Consider the following 13,839-nt stretch of genomic DNA (forward strand, 5'->3'; position numbering starts at 1 on the left):
GGAATGAGTCAGCACAATTTATTGGTGTCCGAAAAATTCGGCGTTTTAAGATCATTGCTACAAGGTAATGAAAATTCTAGATATTAAAGTACGGTAAACAAAACGGGCTTGTCAGCCTTGACACCTATATTTTACACCACGCTGATTCTCATAACACCACATACTCTTACATCCTAATTAGGCATTTGAATATATTTCTTAAGCACACTCCGAATCGCGATTACCAATTGACATGAATTTATAGGACTGAGTATGCATGGAAAACTTAGTTAACAGCATCTAATGAGTCTCGTTACTCAAATGTAGCTCAATTTTATAGGACCAAAAGGATGAATGTATAGAATGAGTTCATCATGTGGAGTGGAAAATAAAAACACTCCTTGATTATACCGAAATACCTGAAGCGTATTTTAAGTGTAGAAATCAAGCACATCGACAAAAAAGATAGCAAATAACTTCCATGTAACTAAATTCCCTGAAAATTAATATGCACAAAATATAATACATGTGAAAGTTAATAAGCCTTGTACAGTACATGAACATTTAACTGACCGCCACGTGTTTTCCCGACTTTATATAAATATCATGGGATGTTTGGAAGTACTCTGGATTACTTAATTATCATAACACTTTTAAATAAGCTATATTTAATGTAATAACAATAGTATAATTTCTACGATAGTCCAGTCATATATATGCTCCTAATGCAATTCTCTGGATAGTATCAAGCTCTTCATAAGTTTGACATTCGTATACTTGTGCGTAATAATAATAATTCGAATGAAATGCCATGGATTGGTACTGCAGTTTTACCATACCGTCATGGCACAACAGAAGAACTCCAAAGAATCTTAAAACAACACAGAATTAAAGTATATTACAAAACGACGAACACACTTTGAAATATTTTAGTTCGCTTAAAAGAAAATATCCCCTTCATGTCCACACAGAACTGCGTCTATAAATTCAGTTGTGTCGATTGTGATGCCCTCTGTATTGGAGAGTCATCTCGAGAAATCTTGACTGGTGCTAAAGAACATATTAGGTACACAAAGAAACCTCCTAATAATCTCGTGGAACTGGATAGACTTTAAATTAAGTCGGTAATAGCAGTTCATGCCATTTTCAACTTTCAACGAATTGATTTTAAAAATATCAAAATATTACAAAAAGGCTTTTCCAATTACAAAGAAAGGAGAGTAGCTGAAGCGTTCCATATAATGCTTAATCCTACTTCTCTCAGTAGAAAAGAAGGCCTTACCATACATCCTACCTGGACTATCTATCCCAGCCACCTAGTCTGATGTTATTTACAATTCACACTATTATCTCACAAATTAAACTCTATCCTTTCTCACCATAAATGTCACACAATTTTCCTTACATGCATCACATACATACACAAAGTTTACATACATGTCGCTTATGAATCACCTTGACCGAAATGATATGACATTGATTTTTTCAGACCTGTTTTTTGATTGGTCACATAATATTCGTGTAGTTCCGTTGTACAATTTAAACTTAATTTTAATTTGGCTATTTATTCTCTGAAGAAGTGGCTTACACTAAGTCGCGAAACGTCATAAAATCTATTTTTTCTACTCATTGGGACATTATAAATATATTATTGATTTATGACGATCTACCCGATGCTCAAGTTATTCGAAATTATCAGATCAAACCTTGGTAATGATACCTACTTGTAACAAAAGTTTAATTTTTTTTATAAGTCCCAGTTGCATTGATCGAAATTATAATTCAATTCGATGAACTAAAGTTATTTTTAAGATTTGGAAAATTCTTTGAAATCAAATACTTCGAAAGTAATAAAAAGGATTTACTCATTCAACAGAACATCTATTCGTTCCCAAAAGGCGGATGATAGTTGAGATGTTAATCAAATGCCTGTGAAATAATTAAGGGCTCTTGCCTACTTAGTAGAAATTTCGGTGAGAATATAATTTATGGACGACGCCGAAGTGACCTTGGGGATATCCACCTACTAACTAGGACCACATGAGGGTTGTAAAACAGTGTGAGAAACCAGAATTATAATTTACAGTCAATAGTTATGTTATGACTTTAGGTTGCGGTCGATTTCTACCCTGTGTTACCGATCGATTACAGTGACATGCAAACACGTACGGACGGCCTAGAGTCTCGATTGGTCTCGCCCTCCCCCCCCCCGTCTAGCCCAGTCAGTTGAGTCCAGAACACAAACCACGGCCTCGGAGATATGAATCATTATATTTCAAACATACTTTGTTTATATACCAATCAAGCATACCACATCGTACCATAAAATAGAAAACAACATTTTGTACAATATTCAACAAGTGAACAGATATCGACCAATAGGAAATGTCCATTTAAAGTCCAAGGACACCATTGGACTTAATATGATAATTATTGGTCTATTCCTCCGCATCCACAACACCTCCCTTTTTTTTGAAGATCCGGAGTTGATATCCGGATTTTGAAATTTTCTGGGTTCATCCTCCCCCACGAAATAATGTTGGGTCCTCATATCCCCAAGTTGAAATTAATTTGACTTTATTTAACACATAATTGTCACATGGAACAGAGAAGTCACTAAAAGTGATTAAGTAGTGTGGACCAACGTCGCTTGATATGAGGTCATCAACGTTCGATTCTTCTGGAACATTATCATAGAATTCCCTGAACATCTCATTTGTGGATAGTTGATGACTGGGATAATTAACATCTATCAAAATTGTATCAAACTTCTGATCATCATTTGGTGCATCTAACACATTTTCTGGTACAAGAGGATCTAGATAATAAGATTCATCACAATCTTCTGTTGTTGACTGATGAGGACTGTTTAGAGCAGCTAAACTCAGTATACTGCACGATTTGTTTCCTGTTTCCTTGTGAGAGGGTACTGTAATTAATTTATGAGCATTTAATAAGAGATCTTCCTGTGAGCTGGGTACATCACTGTCTGTACACGTTTCAGGAACAGTGGGATTTGAACCCACGACAGGAAATGTTTCTGAATTTGACATTTCTGGACAACTGGGCGGATCATGAATAACTGTCTCGTTTACATCACTGGTCGTTCGGGATTCACAGAGGCTTTTATAAACAGCTTCATATGTTCTGCAGTTGTTTTCCAGCTCAGTCTGCAGATGAGAAATGAACTTACCAACTTCTGTTGCATTTCCGAAACATGGAAAATTTACCAACAGTGTGCGTAAATTTTCTAAAAAATTCAACCGGCTATTTTTGAAACACTGCTGTTGTTGCTCAAGTAGAAGCTGTAATTGGCCGGAAAACGTAGTCATTTTTTTCTTTTCTGCACCAGCAATGACAATTAACTGTAGGAAGAATGACCAATGTTGCTCAAGGACGCTGATGGCAATCTGGATGCTGATTGGTCGAAACAAGTAGCCTGAATCTCGTCCAATTACAAGGTTCAAAATTTTTCTCCACCCCGTCGCCAATTGTTATGACGGGTATGACTGCAGGTTTTGATAAGCAGCGTTTATTGATCAATTCGGTGACAGTGACACGTAATACACGTACGGACGGCCTAGAGTCTCGATTGGTCTCGCCCTCCCCCCCCCGTCTAGCCCAGTCAGTTGAGTCCAGAACACAAACCACGGCCTCGGAGATATGAATCATTATATTTCAAACATACTTTGTTTATATACCAATCAAGCATACCACATCGTACCATAAAATAGAAAACAACATTTTGTACAATATTCAACAAGTGAACAGATATCGACCAATAGGAAATGTCCATTTAAAGTCCAAGGACACCATTGGACTTAACATGATAATTATTGGTCTATTCCTCCGCATCCACAACAAGTTAGGGTTATGATTTATATTTAAAGTTTTCATTACGAACCAACATTAGCTAAAATGCCAAAACGCTATTTAGCCAAATGGACGAATGAATTTCGCGACAAAATCCAAGTCCTGTTATTTTATACTAATTGATTCATCAATAAATTATAGTCTTACCGAAATTGCTTTATATTATATTAGTTAGCTACAGATGAAAATGATGAAATTTTATATTGTGTGAGTAAAAAGTATTCATCTCATCCTTTGAAAAAAGGCGTTAATAAGGGATAATTTCAACAAGAAAAAAGATATATTTATATTGTTAAATCAACGAAACAGAATTAATAAAGAGCATGGTAAATATATCCGAGTGTGATTGTGTACAAGATGATGTCAATTAGTAGTTATGTTAGATCTCATCAGAATAAAACAAAAAAATAGCGAAATCCAACACATAATGCGTGAGAAATTTCTTTTTAAAAAATATTTCAATACATCTTTTAGAATAACAAATATAAGAATATCACTGATATATGCTGTAAATCGGAGAAACGAAAATACTTTAAAAAATACCCACATGTTCTCTCTATAGAAGACTAAATAAATAATACACAAAAGCTAGGAGTTAATAACAAACACTTAAAAAAATTAGTAAATGCAAAGAATGATGAAAGGAATTACTCAAACGAAGTATTTGCGATGAAAAGTAAAATAGATTAGATGCTTCTTGTCATAAAGAGATTGATATTGAAAAACTTAAACATAAACAGCGGATATTGGACATGGAATTTATGAAAAGTTTCAAATTCATAACGAAACAATTACTTGTTGTGGTTTGTCCGGCTTCAATCAAAGAAAATAATCCTTTTGAATGACAAAGTCTTTACAGGAAAAAGCTACATATGTAATAATCTTATTACTCATCATCATACATTTTATGATAAAAACGAAAATAAAACTTACAGATTATAATTTATTCCCATGAGAATAATATGACCATTTATCCTTGAATCTGTTAATGGGTTGTTCAATCTAGTGAACTTATACAATGTGAACACATAAAAGTGGAATATTAACCATTTGATCAAATGATATGCCACTATTTACATCCATGTAAAGACGACAACATAAGCATGCATAGCAAGCAAAACTGATAACCATAATGAGCATAAAGTATTGGTAGAATTACAAAATGAATGCTTTATTGATTTGAAATAACACCACGTTTATATCCGTATTGAGGCGTGATGAATCTTCTTCAGTTATCTTATTTGTTTACAGTTAAGACGTTGATGAGTTTGTTCAATATAATCAGGGAGAACCATTGCGGACACAAAATCAGCCGATAAATAATCGTGACACGCGAATTTCCACGTCCATAATTTTGCTAATTCTTCGAACTGATACTTATCCCAATCATACAAAGCACCAATTACTGGTTCCATACAAACACGTGTATGTGGATCAGTTAAAAGGGCTAAAATACTAATTAAAAGCTTCTCTAAACTCAATGCTAAACACCAGTTATGCCTGATTGAATCCAATCCGACATCACCATGAAAGCTGATGTTCGGATGCAATATACGTGTAAGAAAACGTATTACAGGTGGTCGAAAAGGATAACTATCAGGAACGAGAATAAGAACGTGAAAAAATCCACCTTGATATGGGGACTGTGGTGGACCTTCGATTCCAGCCAGAAAGTGAGAATATGTTGCCGTATCTAAAGTAATAATTTTTATGCCGTAAGGTGGATCAGCACATAGGTTTTCAAATTCATGTTTAATTCGTTTATATCGAACTTTTGGAGCTTCGATTGGGAATACAACTGGTAAGCGTAAACGTTCTAAACAAAATCTACAAGTAACACTCTCCATCATATTGAGGTAAAGAAGCCTCCAACTTTCAACTCGGCAATTAGGATTAAAGAGTGGCCATCGAAATGATACATAGGACTCCCATTGTTGTTCTGATATCTCACTATCGATTACCGCACGACATCTGGGTGACGCTTGACGTAGAGACCACAAGCATATGTCATCTACCATGAGAAAAACACGCAGTAAAATTTCAGTTGGAAGATCCTCAAGGCTCGGAGACATACATGAACTACAAGATTTGATCTTCCTATTGGAAACAGGTGATAGGTAATCAATTACAGGGTAATTTGCATAGGATGTAGTAACATGAGATTGTTGTAGGGGACATGTAGCTGGAAAAATTCGAGCACAAGATGGCCGAGATTTGACAAGCACACGATCTTGTGAAGTGACTTCTGAAGTGGGAGAATTCCAAGCAGCTGCAAATAAATCTGATCCTTTATCTGGTTCTTCATTTCCACTGTCATTGGATGCTTCTTTTTCTTCAAATAAACGATTTTCAGTCATTTGTGGTAAACTAAACTCATAAATGAAAGCATGGCAAGATGAGCACACTGGTTGCTCACTACCGAAGTCATAGTACCCTTCACAAAATTTACAGACCACACTCTAAAATAGAATAAATAACAAGTATTTGAAAACCGACAATATGGTAAATAAGTTATATACCGTGCAACCTAATTTTTAATGTGATCATACAGATAGACATTATCAACATGGAGCCCAATACAAATATGAGTTGCCTCAAGTTATTATACTTAATTAGCACGAGGTGAAAATAACAAGAGATCGAAATAATGTAGTAGCGATCATAAAAAGAACAGGTTTCGGGACCACGGTTTAAAAGCACAAAGTGAAAAAGTTTGGACGGAAAAATGTGGCAATTTCAGATACAGAGAAAGATAAACAGCGAATGCATATGAGTTTTTGTGAACGACTGAAGTGCTAACCAAAACCTTTGACCACTAATAGTGGTTATAACGTGGACTCCAACTGAGTAGTCTGGATCTACCAACATAGTCAGTGACTTCATTCACGACGTAGAATCCTCTGGGACGACATTCGTAGAACATGTTCAAGCCACCGAAGTCGATGTTTCAAGATGGCGACACCAATTGAATTACCGTCTCTGTGCCCGAACACACGATACCGAACCTCTGCATTATTAACATGGTGTTGCCACTGGATGTCAGCAGTTTTTCGGAGACAGTGATGATCGAACACAGAGAGTCGTCTAACGTCCTCAACTCGGAGAGGCCAGGTTTCACAGGTATAGGGCAAAACTGCTCTCACCGACGCGTTGTAGATCTAACCTACTACAGCCAGACTAACACCACGAAGGCGCCAAAGATGGCCCACATTGGCATAAGCCGCTCTGGCTTTCATTATACGTGCACTGATCTCATTACTCACTCCACCACCAGCACTTATGCAGCTACCCAGATACACGAACTTCTCGACTACTTCTATCTGCTCACCATCCAGGGTGAGTGCAGGATTGGAATCCTGCCAGACTTGTAGAAGTACTTTGCACTTCGAAGGTGCAAAGCACATACCATACCTACGGACACTGATTGCCAACCGATTAAGTGTGGATTGCATGCCTTGGACATTATCGCACAGTAAGACAATATCATCCGCATACTCAAGGTCGAGAAGTCTTTCTCCAGGCAGCAGATCCACACCGCCATTACTTACATTCATCAGAGCTGTTTCCAGAATGTCATCGATGGCAAAGTTAAAGAGGAATGGTGAGATTGGGCAACCCTGCCTAACCCCACTGCTCGAATGGAACGATGGAGAGAGGTGGTTGTATGCCCTCATTCTGCCTGGTGTTTGTATATAGGGCTTTTAGGATGTTAATAAACTTCTCAGACACACCCTTCTTCAATAAACAATCCCAGAGAACAGTCCTGTCCAACGGATCGAAGGCAGCCCTGATGTCAAGAAACACTGCGATTGTTGGCCTTTGATAAGTATGGCGGTGTTCCAACATTTGGCGGAGGGTGAAGATATGATCAATACATCCCCGACCGGAACGAAAACCAGCTTGTTCCTCGCGAGTCAATCTTTCTCGGGTTTTGAACAACCTACGAAGTATGACGTGAACCCTTCTTAAAAATAGGGACAACTATCGACTCATTCCATGACGTTGGTACACTCTCGAGCTCCCAGATCTTTGTAAACAACGTCGTCAATTCCTTAGTGAAAAAGTCACCACCATCTTTAAAAAGAGCCGGAGGTAAGTCATCTGGGCCAGGTGATTTGTAGCGCTTCAAGAGTTGGAGTTCCTTGCGAACTTCCGCCTCATATGGTGGATCAGTCGTCACCGGCCATGGAGGGCAGGACAGTCTGACCGATGTTGCCGGAGCAGCAGGCCAGTTGAACTGCCCTTCGAAAAATTCTGCCCATCGTCCAAGACGTCGATGGATGTTGGTGATTGGCATCCCGTCATCCTCGCAGATTGTTTCGCTCACACCAGACTTCTTGCTGCCAGTGGCTCGGATGAGTTGGAAGAGCTTCCGATAATTACCAGATGCAGCTGCTGGTTCCAGATCATCAGCACGCTCTGACCACCAGACTTCTCGGTCGTTACGCAAGCTTTGCCCAATTTCATTACGTAACATCCTTCGTTTATAGTCAAACTCACGGTCACCCGGAGTAGACCGACGGGCTTCAATGAGTTGTAAGGAACCAGAAGAAACCCAGTGCTCATAAGCGGGACGTTTCGCGAACCCACAACTGACTGTACCTGCCATTTTCATGGCGTCATGCAATTGCAACCAATGCTCATCTATACTTTTCAGTGGAATGGTAGCTAGCCTAGAGGCTAGCTCGGTTCGATACTTACTTGCAACAGAAGTTGCAACCAGCTTGCTAACAACAATCCGTTGGTGGCGGTCACTTCGTTGTCCACTGAAAAGTAAGGTAAGATTGGCGCAGACCAAGGCATGGTCAGAGTCCAGATAGGTACTCCAAAAGGAGCGGCAGTCTTTTACACAACCACGCCAGCGGTAGCTGATCGCAATGTGATCAATCTGAGTCCAGGCTTGAGATGCAGAAGGAGGATGCCAGGTGCCACATCGACGATGACTGTGCCGAAAGTTAGTGCTGGCCAGAAACAGGTTGTGGTCTGTGCACAGTTGCAGTAGACGGTCCCCGTTATCTGTCCTGCGACCAGCAAGTTGCCATAGGCCACCTAAACGATTCTCTTCTGTGCCTAGACGCCCCACCTGAGCATTCAAGTCCCCGGCTAGTACAACAATATCTGTCGAACGCACTTTCTGGAGAAGAACAGATAACTGGTGGTAAAACTCATCCTTGATTGCATCCGGGCTGCAATCTGTCGGGGCATAGGCGGAGATGACGAAAAGACATCGTTTCTCACGCCGATTTCTCACTTTGATGGAACTTTCTAATTTAACAGCACATAACCGACTGCTAATGGGGATCCAATCGACTAGTGCTGCCTCAGCTCTAGCGCTTAGTGCGACACCAACGCCTGCAAGACCAGACGAAGATGCCACAGGGTCCCCGGATAAGCGCACGTAAAACAAGCTTTTTGAAGTGACAGATGTAGAGCGAATTTGTAGTACTTCGCCAGAGTCTTGAATACGGGTCTCGGATAGACAACAAACATCAATATTAAGACTTTCTAAAGACATTGCCAGTCCTATCTGTTGTCCGACCTGCATAAGTGTGCGAACGTTGAAGGCAGCAAGTTTGAATGGTGCATATGGTTTCAAAAACAATGCTTCAGTACTCATATTCGGTGGTAACATACAATTTTCAACCAAGCAGTGACTCGAGAACGCTTAAATAGAGCCGAATTTCCACCATAGGCGAGCTGCTGTATTAATCGAACAAATAAGTATAAACAGAGTGGGAATAAAAGAGGGTGAATAATGATGTAGTAAATAATAATAATAATAATAATAATAATAATAATAATAATAATAATGCGAGTCACTTGATTGTTATTTGGAGCGAGAGGGATATTTTTCATAAGTAGACAGTTTATCATGTTTTTGTGTGCGGGCTGAGATACTGCCCGGGTGCCAAAACCGAAGCAGGTGGATTTATTAGGGGGCCACACCCGGAGCCTTTGACCTAAAGGTCTAACCCATAAGGCAGTGGAACATCGTGAGGAGATGAAGTCCCATGGTAGCCGGTGACCAAGGAATTGGTTCATACTCCATTCGTTCCCACAGGATACTGGAGCCCGTGTATACCATTGATTTGGGATCCGGTTAAAGCGCCGGACATTCGCTTTTCGTCCTCTCATTTTCGTAAACAACACCCCCGCCACGAGAAGGCAGTGAGTAGGAATTCCCTGGCAGAGGCTGTATACGCGTGGCCGTGTGAGAGTATTTCGAGGGGGAGGGCGAACCCACCCCGCTCTCAGCCATACCAAGGCATTTGGGGGCTGACTTCATGGACTGATGCCACGTTTCATTTCCCGCATTTAACTCTTGCAAACCATTTCTGCACTAGCAAGCATCAATTACCAAGGTATGACGTGGTTTAACATATATAACACATTCCAATCATTTTTCAACCAAGTTTCCCTACCTCATCAACACATCAACCAACATTGCCAGGTATTTCTAAGCCAAATCTTAACACTGCTCATTAGATCATTCCAATAAGCACCAATAACTCTTTGAAGATACCTATGATCACAGATCTACAGACTATGTGAGTCTTTTACTTTCTCAGAACATGTCATACTTATGAAGTAGAACATGGTGGTTCGCTGTGCAGCATACACCCCGTTTGGTTAGGAGACGGATATCTCACTAACCCAACAACTGATGAAAGTTGCCAAATCCTAACTAGCTTTACTGAACCCGTTTAGACATTTCATCAGACACCAACTGTTATAATCTCTTTCTTACGGTTATGACCCGGCTATTCCTAATGCTTAGTATTCTCGGACACCGATTCACTCGAGAAGTCCCCAAATCAGAACACGGTTGAACAGGAAAGAGATTATATTCCAAATAACAAGGTTAGATGGAAGTAAGAAGCACAATAGGGAAAACGTTAGTAAATTTATAGTTTTTACATGAGAAGATTCCAAAGTATTCTCCAAGTATCGGCTAGTGCTGATTGGCTAATTCTTATCCAATCAGCGTGCAGCAAAGCAATCGTCCATTGAGCATGCTTTAATCCAGTCTATGTCCCGCTAACACCAACCTTTTGAGGTTGGTCAGACTTCCGAGATAAGTGAGACAGTCAACGCGCTCATCTACTTCACTCTGTCACTAGTTCGGAGATCAACGTAGACCAGTCCTAAGACAGTATTTTGCATTTATTAGGACATCCCAAACATGGTTGTATCATTGCTCAAGGCGAAAATTTTCATTTTATCAGAAGCTTTACCAAACAGAACTATGTCATCGGAAAGCAGACCAATTGGAAGGGGATTAGTCCTGAACAACCCCACTTGAAGTTCACAGTTCTGTTAATAGCTAACCATAAGCTCTGACCTGATCATTAGTACATGGATAGAGAGCTTTCATTTGATTCTAGGGTCTCATCCAGTGAAGTCCGTTGTCCGACTTGACTTACGGTTCAGACATCAAAATATTCCAAAATGTTGTTCAAATCGTGGATTCAGGAGGCCCGAGATAGTATATTGTGAATGTGGACTACTATCATTGGTGGCACATACTGAAGAAGTCAAAGATAAATGAGGGTTGATAATGGAAGTAGGAGTAAGTAGGAGTAATATTTGGTGATGAAGGTGGGGTTTGATTATGAACTCGGTAATCTCGTATGATATTAGAGAAATGAGAGTTGTCATTTTACGGTTGCCCACATCGTAGGAGACTTACGTTGAGAGATCTGGAAAAAAACTGGGTTGATAATGATCTTATTGATCAAGGTGTGACTGCAGAACTCAAGGAGTAACTTCATGAGGTCAATCATCCACGGACTTTGTGTGATGAGTCCTTGACATGCCAGCTCCGTACTTTATAAAGGGGTGTGGATTAGGATGAGGAGTAACATTTTTTAACTCCTTCCTCCCCTTTGAGAGGGAAACACCTTACTTTTATCACACCACTCTATAGTCATCAGAAAAACTTCGCTATCGGACTGCACTCAGTTTTACAGAACTCCGACCAACCTTCCAGGAATGAATGTGTTTCAGCCATTAGAGCTTGACTGGTTCGTTAAGATATCTAAGCCCGATCATTATGTCAAGTTAGTGGCTACGGTTGAGTCTCAGCTTAATAATAGTGAAAATACAGGCTGAAGGAAGATGTATTTCTTAAAATGAGTCAAAGATCCACAATGAGAGTAGCAATATTGTGCACTTTCCATCTCCGGAAATGGTCTCTTGCGATCATCCTTACATTTTTGACTTCTAGACATCAGTGTAAACTACCCGATTACGATTGGCTTGGACCCATTGCTCTTCTACGGTGGAACCATCAAGTTAGCAATTATGAGTTTGGGTATAATTTACTATATAGATAATATAGAATTGGTCAATCAGGTAGTGAATGCATGCCTAAACACTCTTTACATCGATCTTCAATGATGATGGGATTATGGGGTTGGGAAGCGATGAAGCGAAAACATGGGAATAATTTGTAAGATCACACTGCTGGACTAAATGACGTCAAAATGTGCAGACCACAACGTCATGCACTTCTTAGCGTACTTAAGTGAGATGATTCACAATCAAACTCAGTAGTCAGAATGCACTTCTTTACCTTATTCTTACGAAAGTCGAGTTACAATGCAATTTCATGCATCATATTACTCTGCCTTGTTTAAATTTTTACGATCCACGAGACAATGGTTACAGGTCTTTGAGTTTCGCTAATTTTTACGTTATGCGCCGACGTAAAGAACAGCAACTTGGACCGAAAGAACTGTGAGTTGAGCCATATATATAAAGCGTACATGAATTGAGTTATTTGCGGACGCCGTTTGTAGCGGAATGATTGTGAGACTTAATCAGCAACCAATACTTCAATTATCCAATTTTAATACAACTGAGTAATTGAAAGGACATCAATGCCACTGACTTGCAACAAAAGCTTTGTGAAAGGTGGTGATAACAGATATAATAGAGCGAAATAATTGATGCATAGTGCGAAACTGATAGTTGAAAGTTAGTTACACCAATTACTATGCCTATAACATGAAAAATAAGATATCTATACCTTTCACGCCCTGAATTAATTATGTACATGGCATTTACGACTAGATAATACTATGATTTCCAAATTCTGAAAAACCTCAAAGAATCTGTACGTTTCATTACGTGTTGTTCTTAGTAAGATATGCTGACAAGATGATTCTATGTAGCAAATAATCAGTGGGGAAAATTTGCTGTAAAAACTGTTAGACATCCGTTAACCGTATGAGTATGAGACAATGGTTAATTAGCACAGGTTCTAGAAGTTAAATTTGGACACCACATATGCGGTACAGCAATATCTACAGGAAATAATCACTGTTATTAAAAACTTCCACTTCCAGATCGAAAATATCTATGAACTAAATGATAGCTAGAAAATGGCTTTTTGTACTCTGTGCAATAATCTGTGTAGGTGAAAATTTTACGTCGTTACTTTGAAAAACTAAATTTATCAGCAGCACAAAACAACTTGAATTATTCGAAGAGACCAGACAATAATATACCTTATGATAAAAGTTATGGGCGTTTGTAGAAGAGCCTAAGTTATCTTACCTCAGTAAACAAGACATTAAATTGCGTGAAAAAGATCCGAACAAATACAATACGTGTTTCTAACCTCATTTAATTTCTGGTTTGTCATACTTTAAGAATGAGAGTACAGAACCGGAGCAACCCCCATAATCCGCGAGCTCTAAAATTCCCAGACTATATTAACTACCCAAGGTCACTGCAATTGTTATTTCAAACACTTTAAAAAATTAGTAAACACCCGTAAATCTGTGGCCCACTTCGTTTCTAACGTTCAATACACAAACTGAATAAAAAATGTAACGTGATTTCATTTACTTATTGATTAGATTCTGAACGAAATAGCATAAAATTTCAGGCTCAAACTTTATATTTGTTTGCTATTTTAACCCGACAAGTTCAAAATCGTAATAAAAGTGTGTCCATAGAAGTTAGATTTAAATAAACGAA

At 39.0% G+C, this 13,839-nt stretch overlaps 1 protein-coding gene across 2 annotated transcripts; it reads right to left on the reverse strand.

Annotated features, from left to right (window-relative positions):
• Positions 1 to 2,204: 2,204 nt before the first annotated feature.
• LET70_1 (Ubiquitin-conjugating enzyme E2 2) lies at positions 2,205 to 13,608 on the reverse strand. Of its 2 annotated transcripts, none has more exons than XM_051214982.1 (2): positions 13,478 to 13,608; positions 2,205 to 6,311 (listed from the first exon to the last, which is right to left on the reverse strand). In XM_051214982.1, the coding sequence occupies exons 1-2, from the start codon at positions 13,499 to 13,501 to the stop codon at positions 5,085 to 5,087; spliced, it is 1,251 nt and encodes a 416-aa protein (XP_051068167.1). In that variant the 5' UTR covers positions 13,502 to 13,608; the 3' UTR covers positions 2,205 to 5,084. The 2 variants fall into 2 exon arrangements, with proteins under 2 accessions (XP_051068167.1, XP_051068168.1); XM_051214983.1 differs by having other exon boundaries at positions 13,414 to 13,608.
• Between the last annotated feature and the right edge of the window lie 231 nt (positions 13,609 to 13,839).

The sequence above is a fragment of the Schistosoma haematobium genome, chromosome 2, assembly GCF_000699445.3.
Source record: "Schistosoma haematobium chromosome 2, whole genome shotgun sequence".
Classification (NCBI taxonomy): Eukaryota; Metazoa; Platyhelminthes; class Trematoda; order Strigeidida; family Schistosomatidae; genus Schistosoma; species Schistosoma haematobium.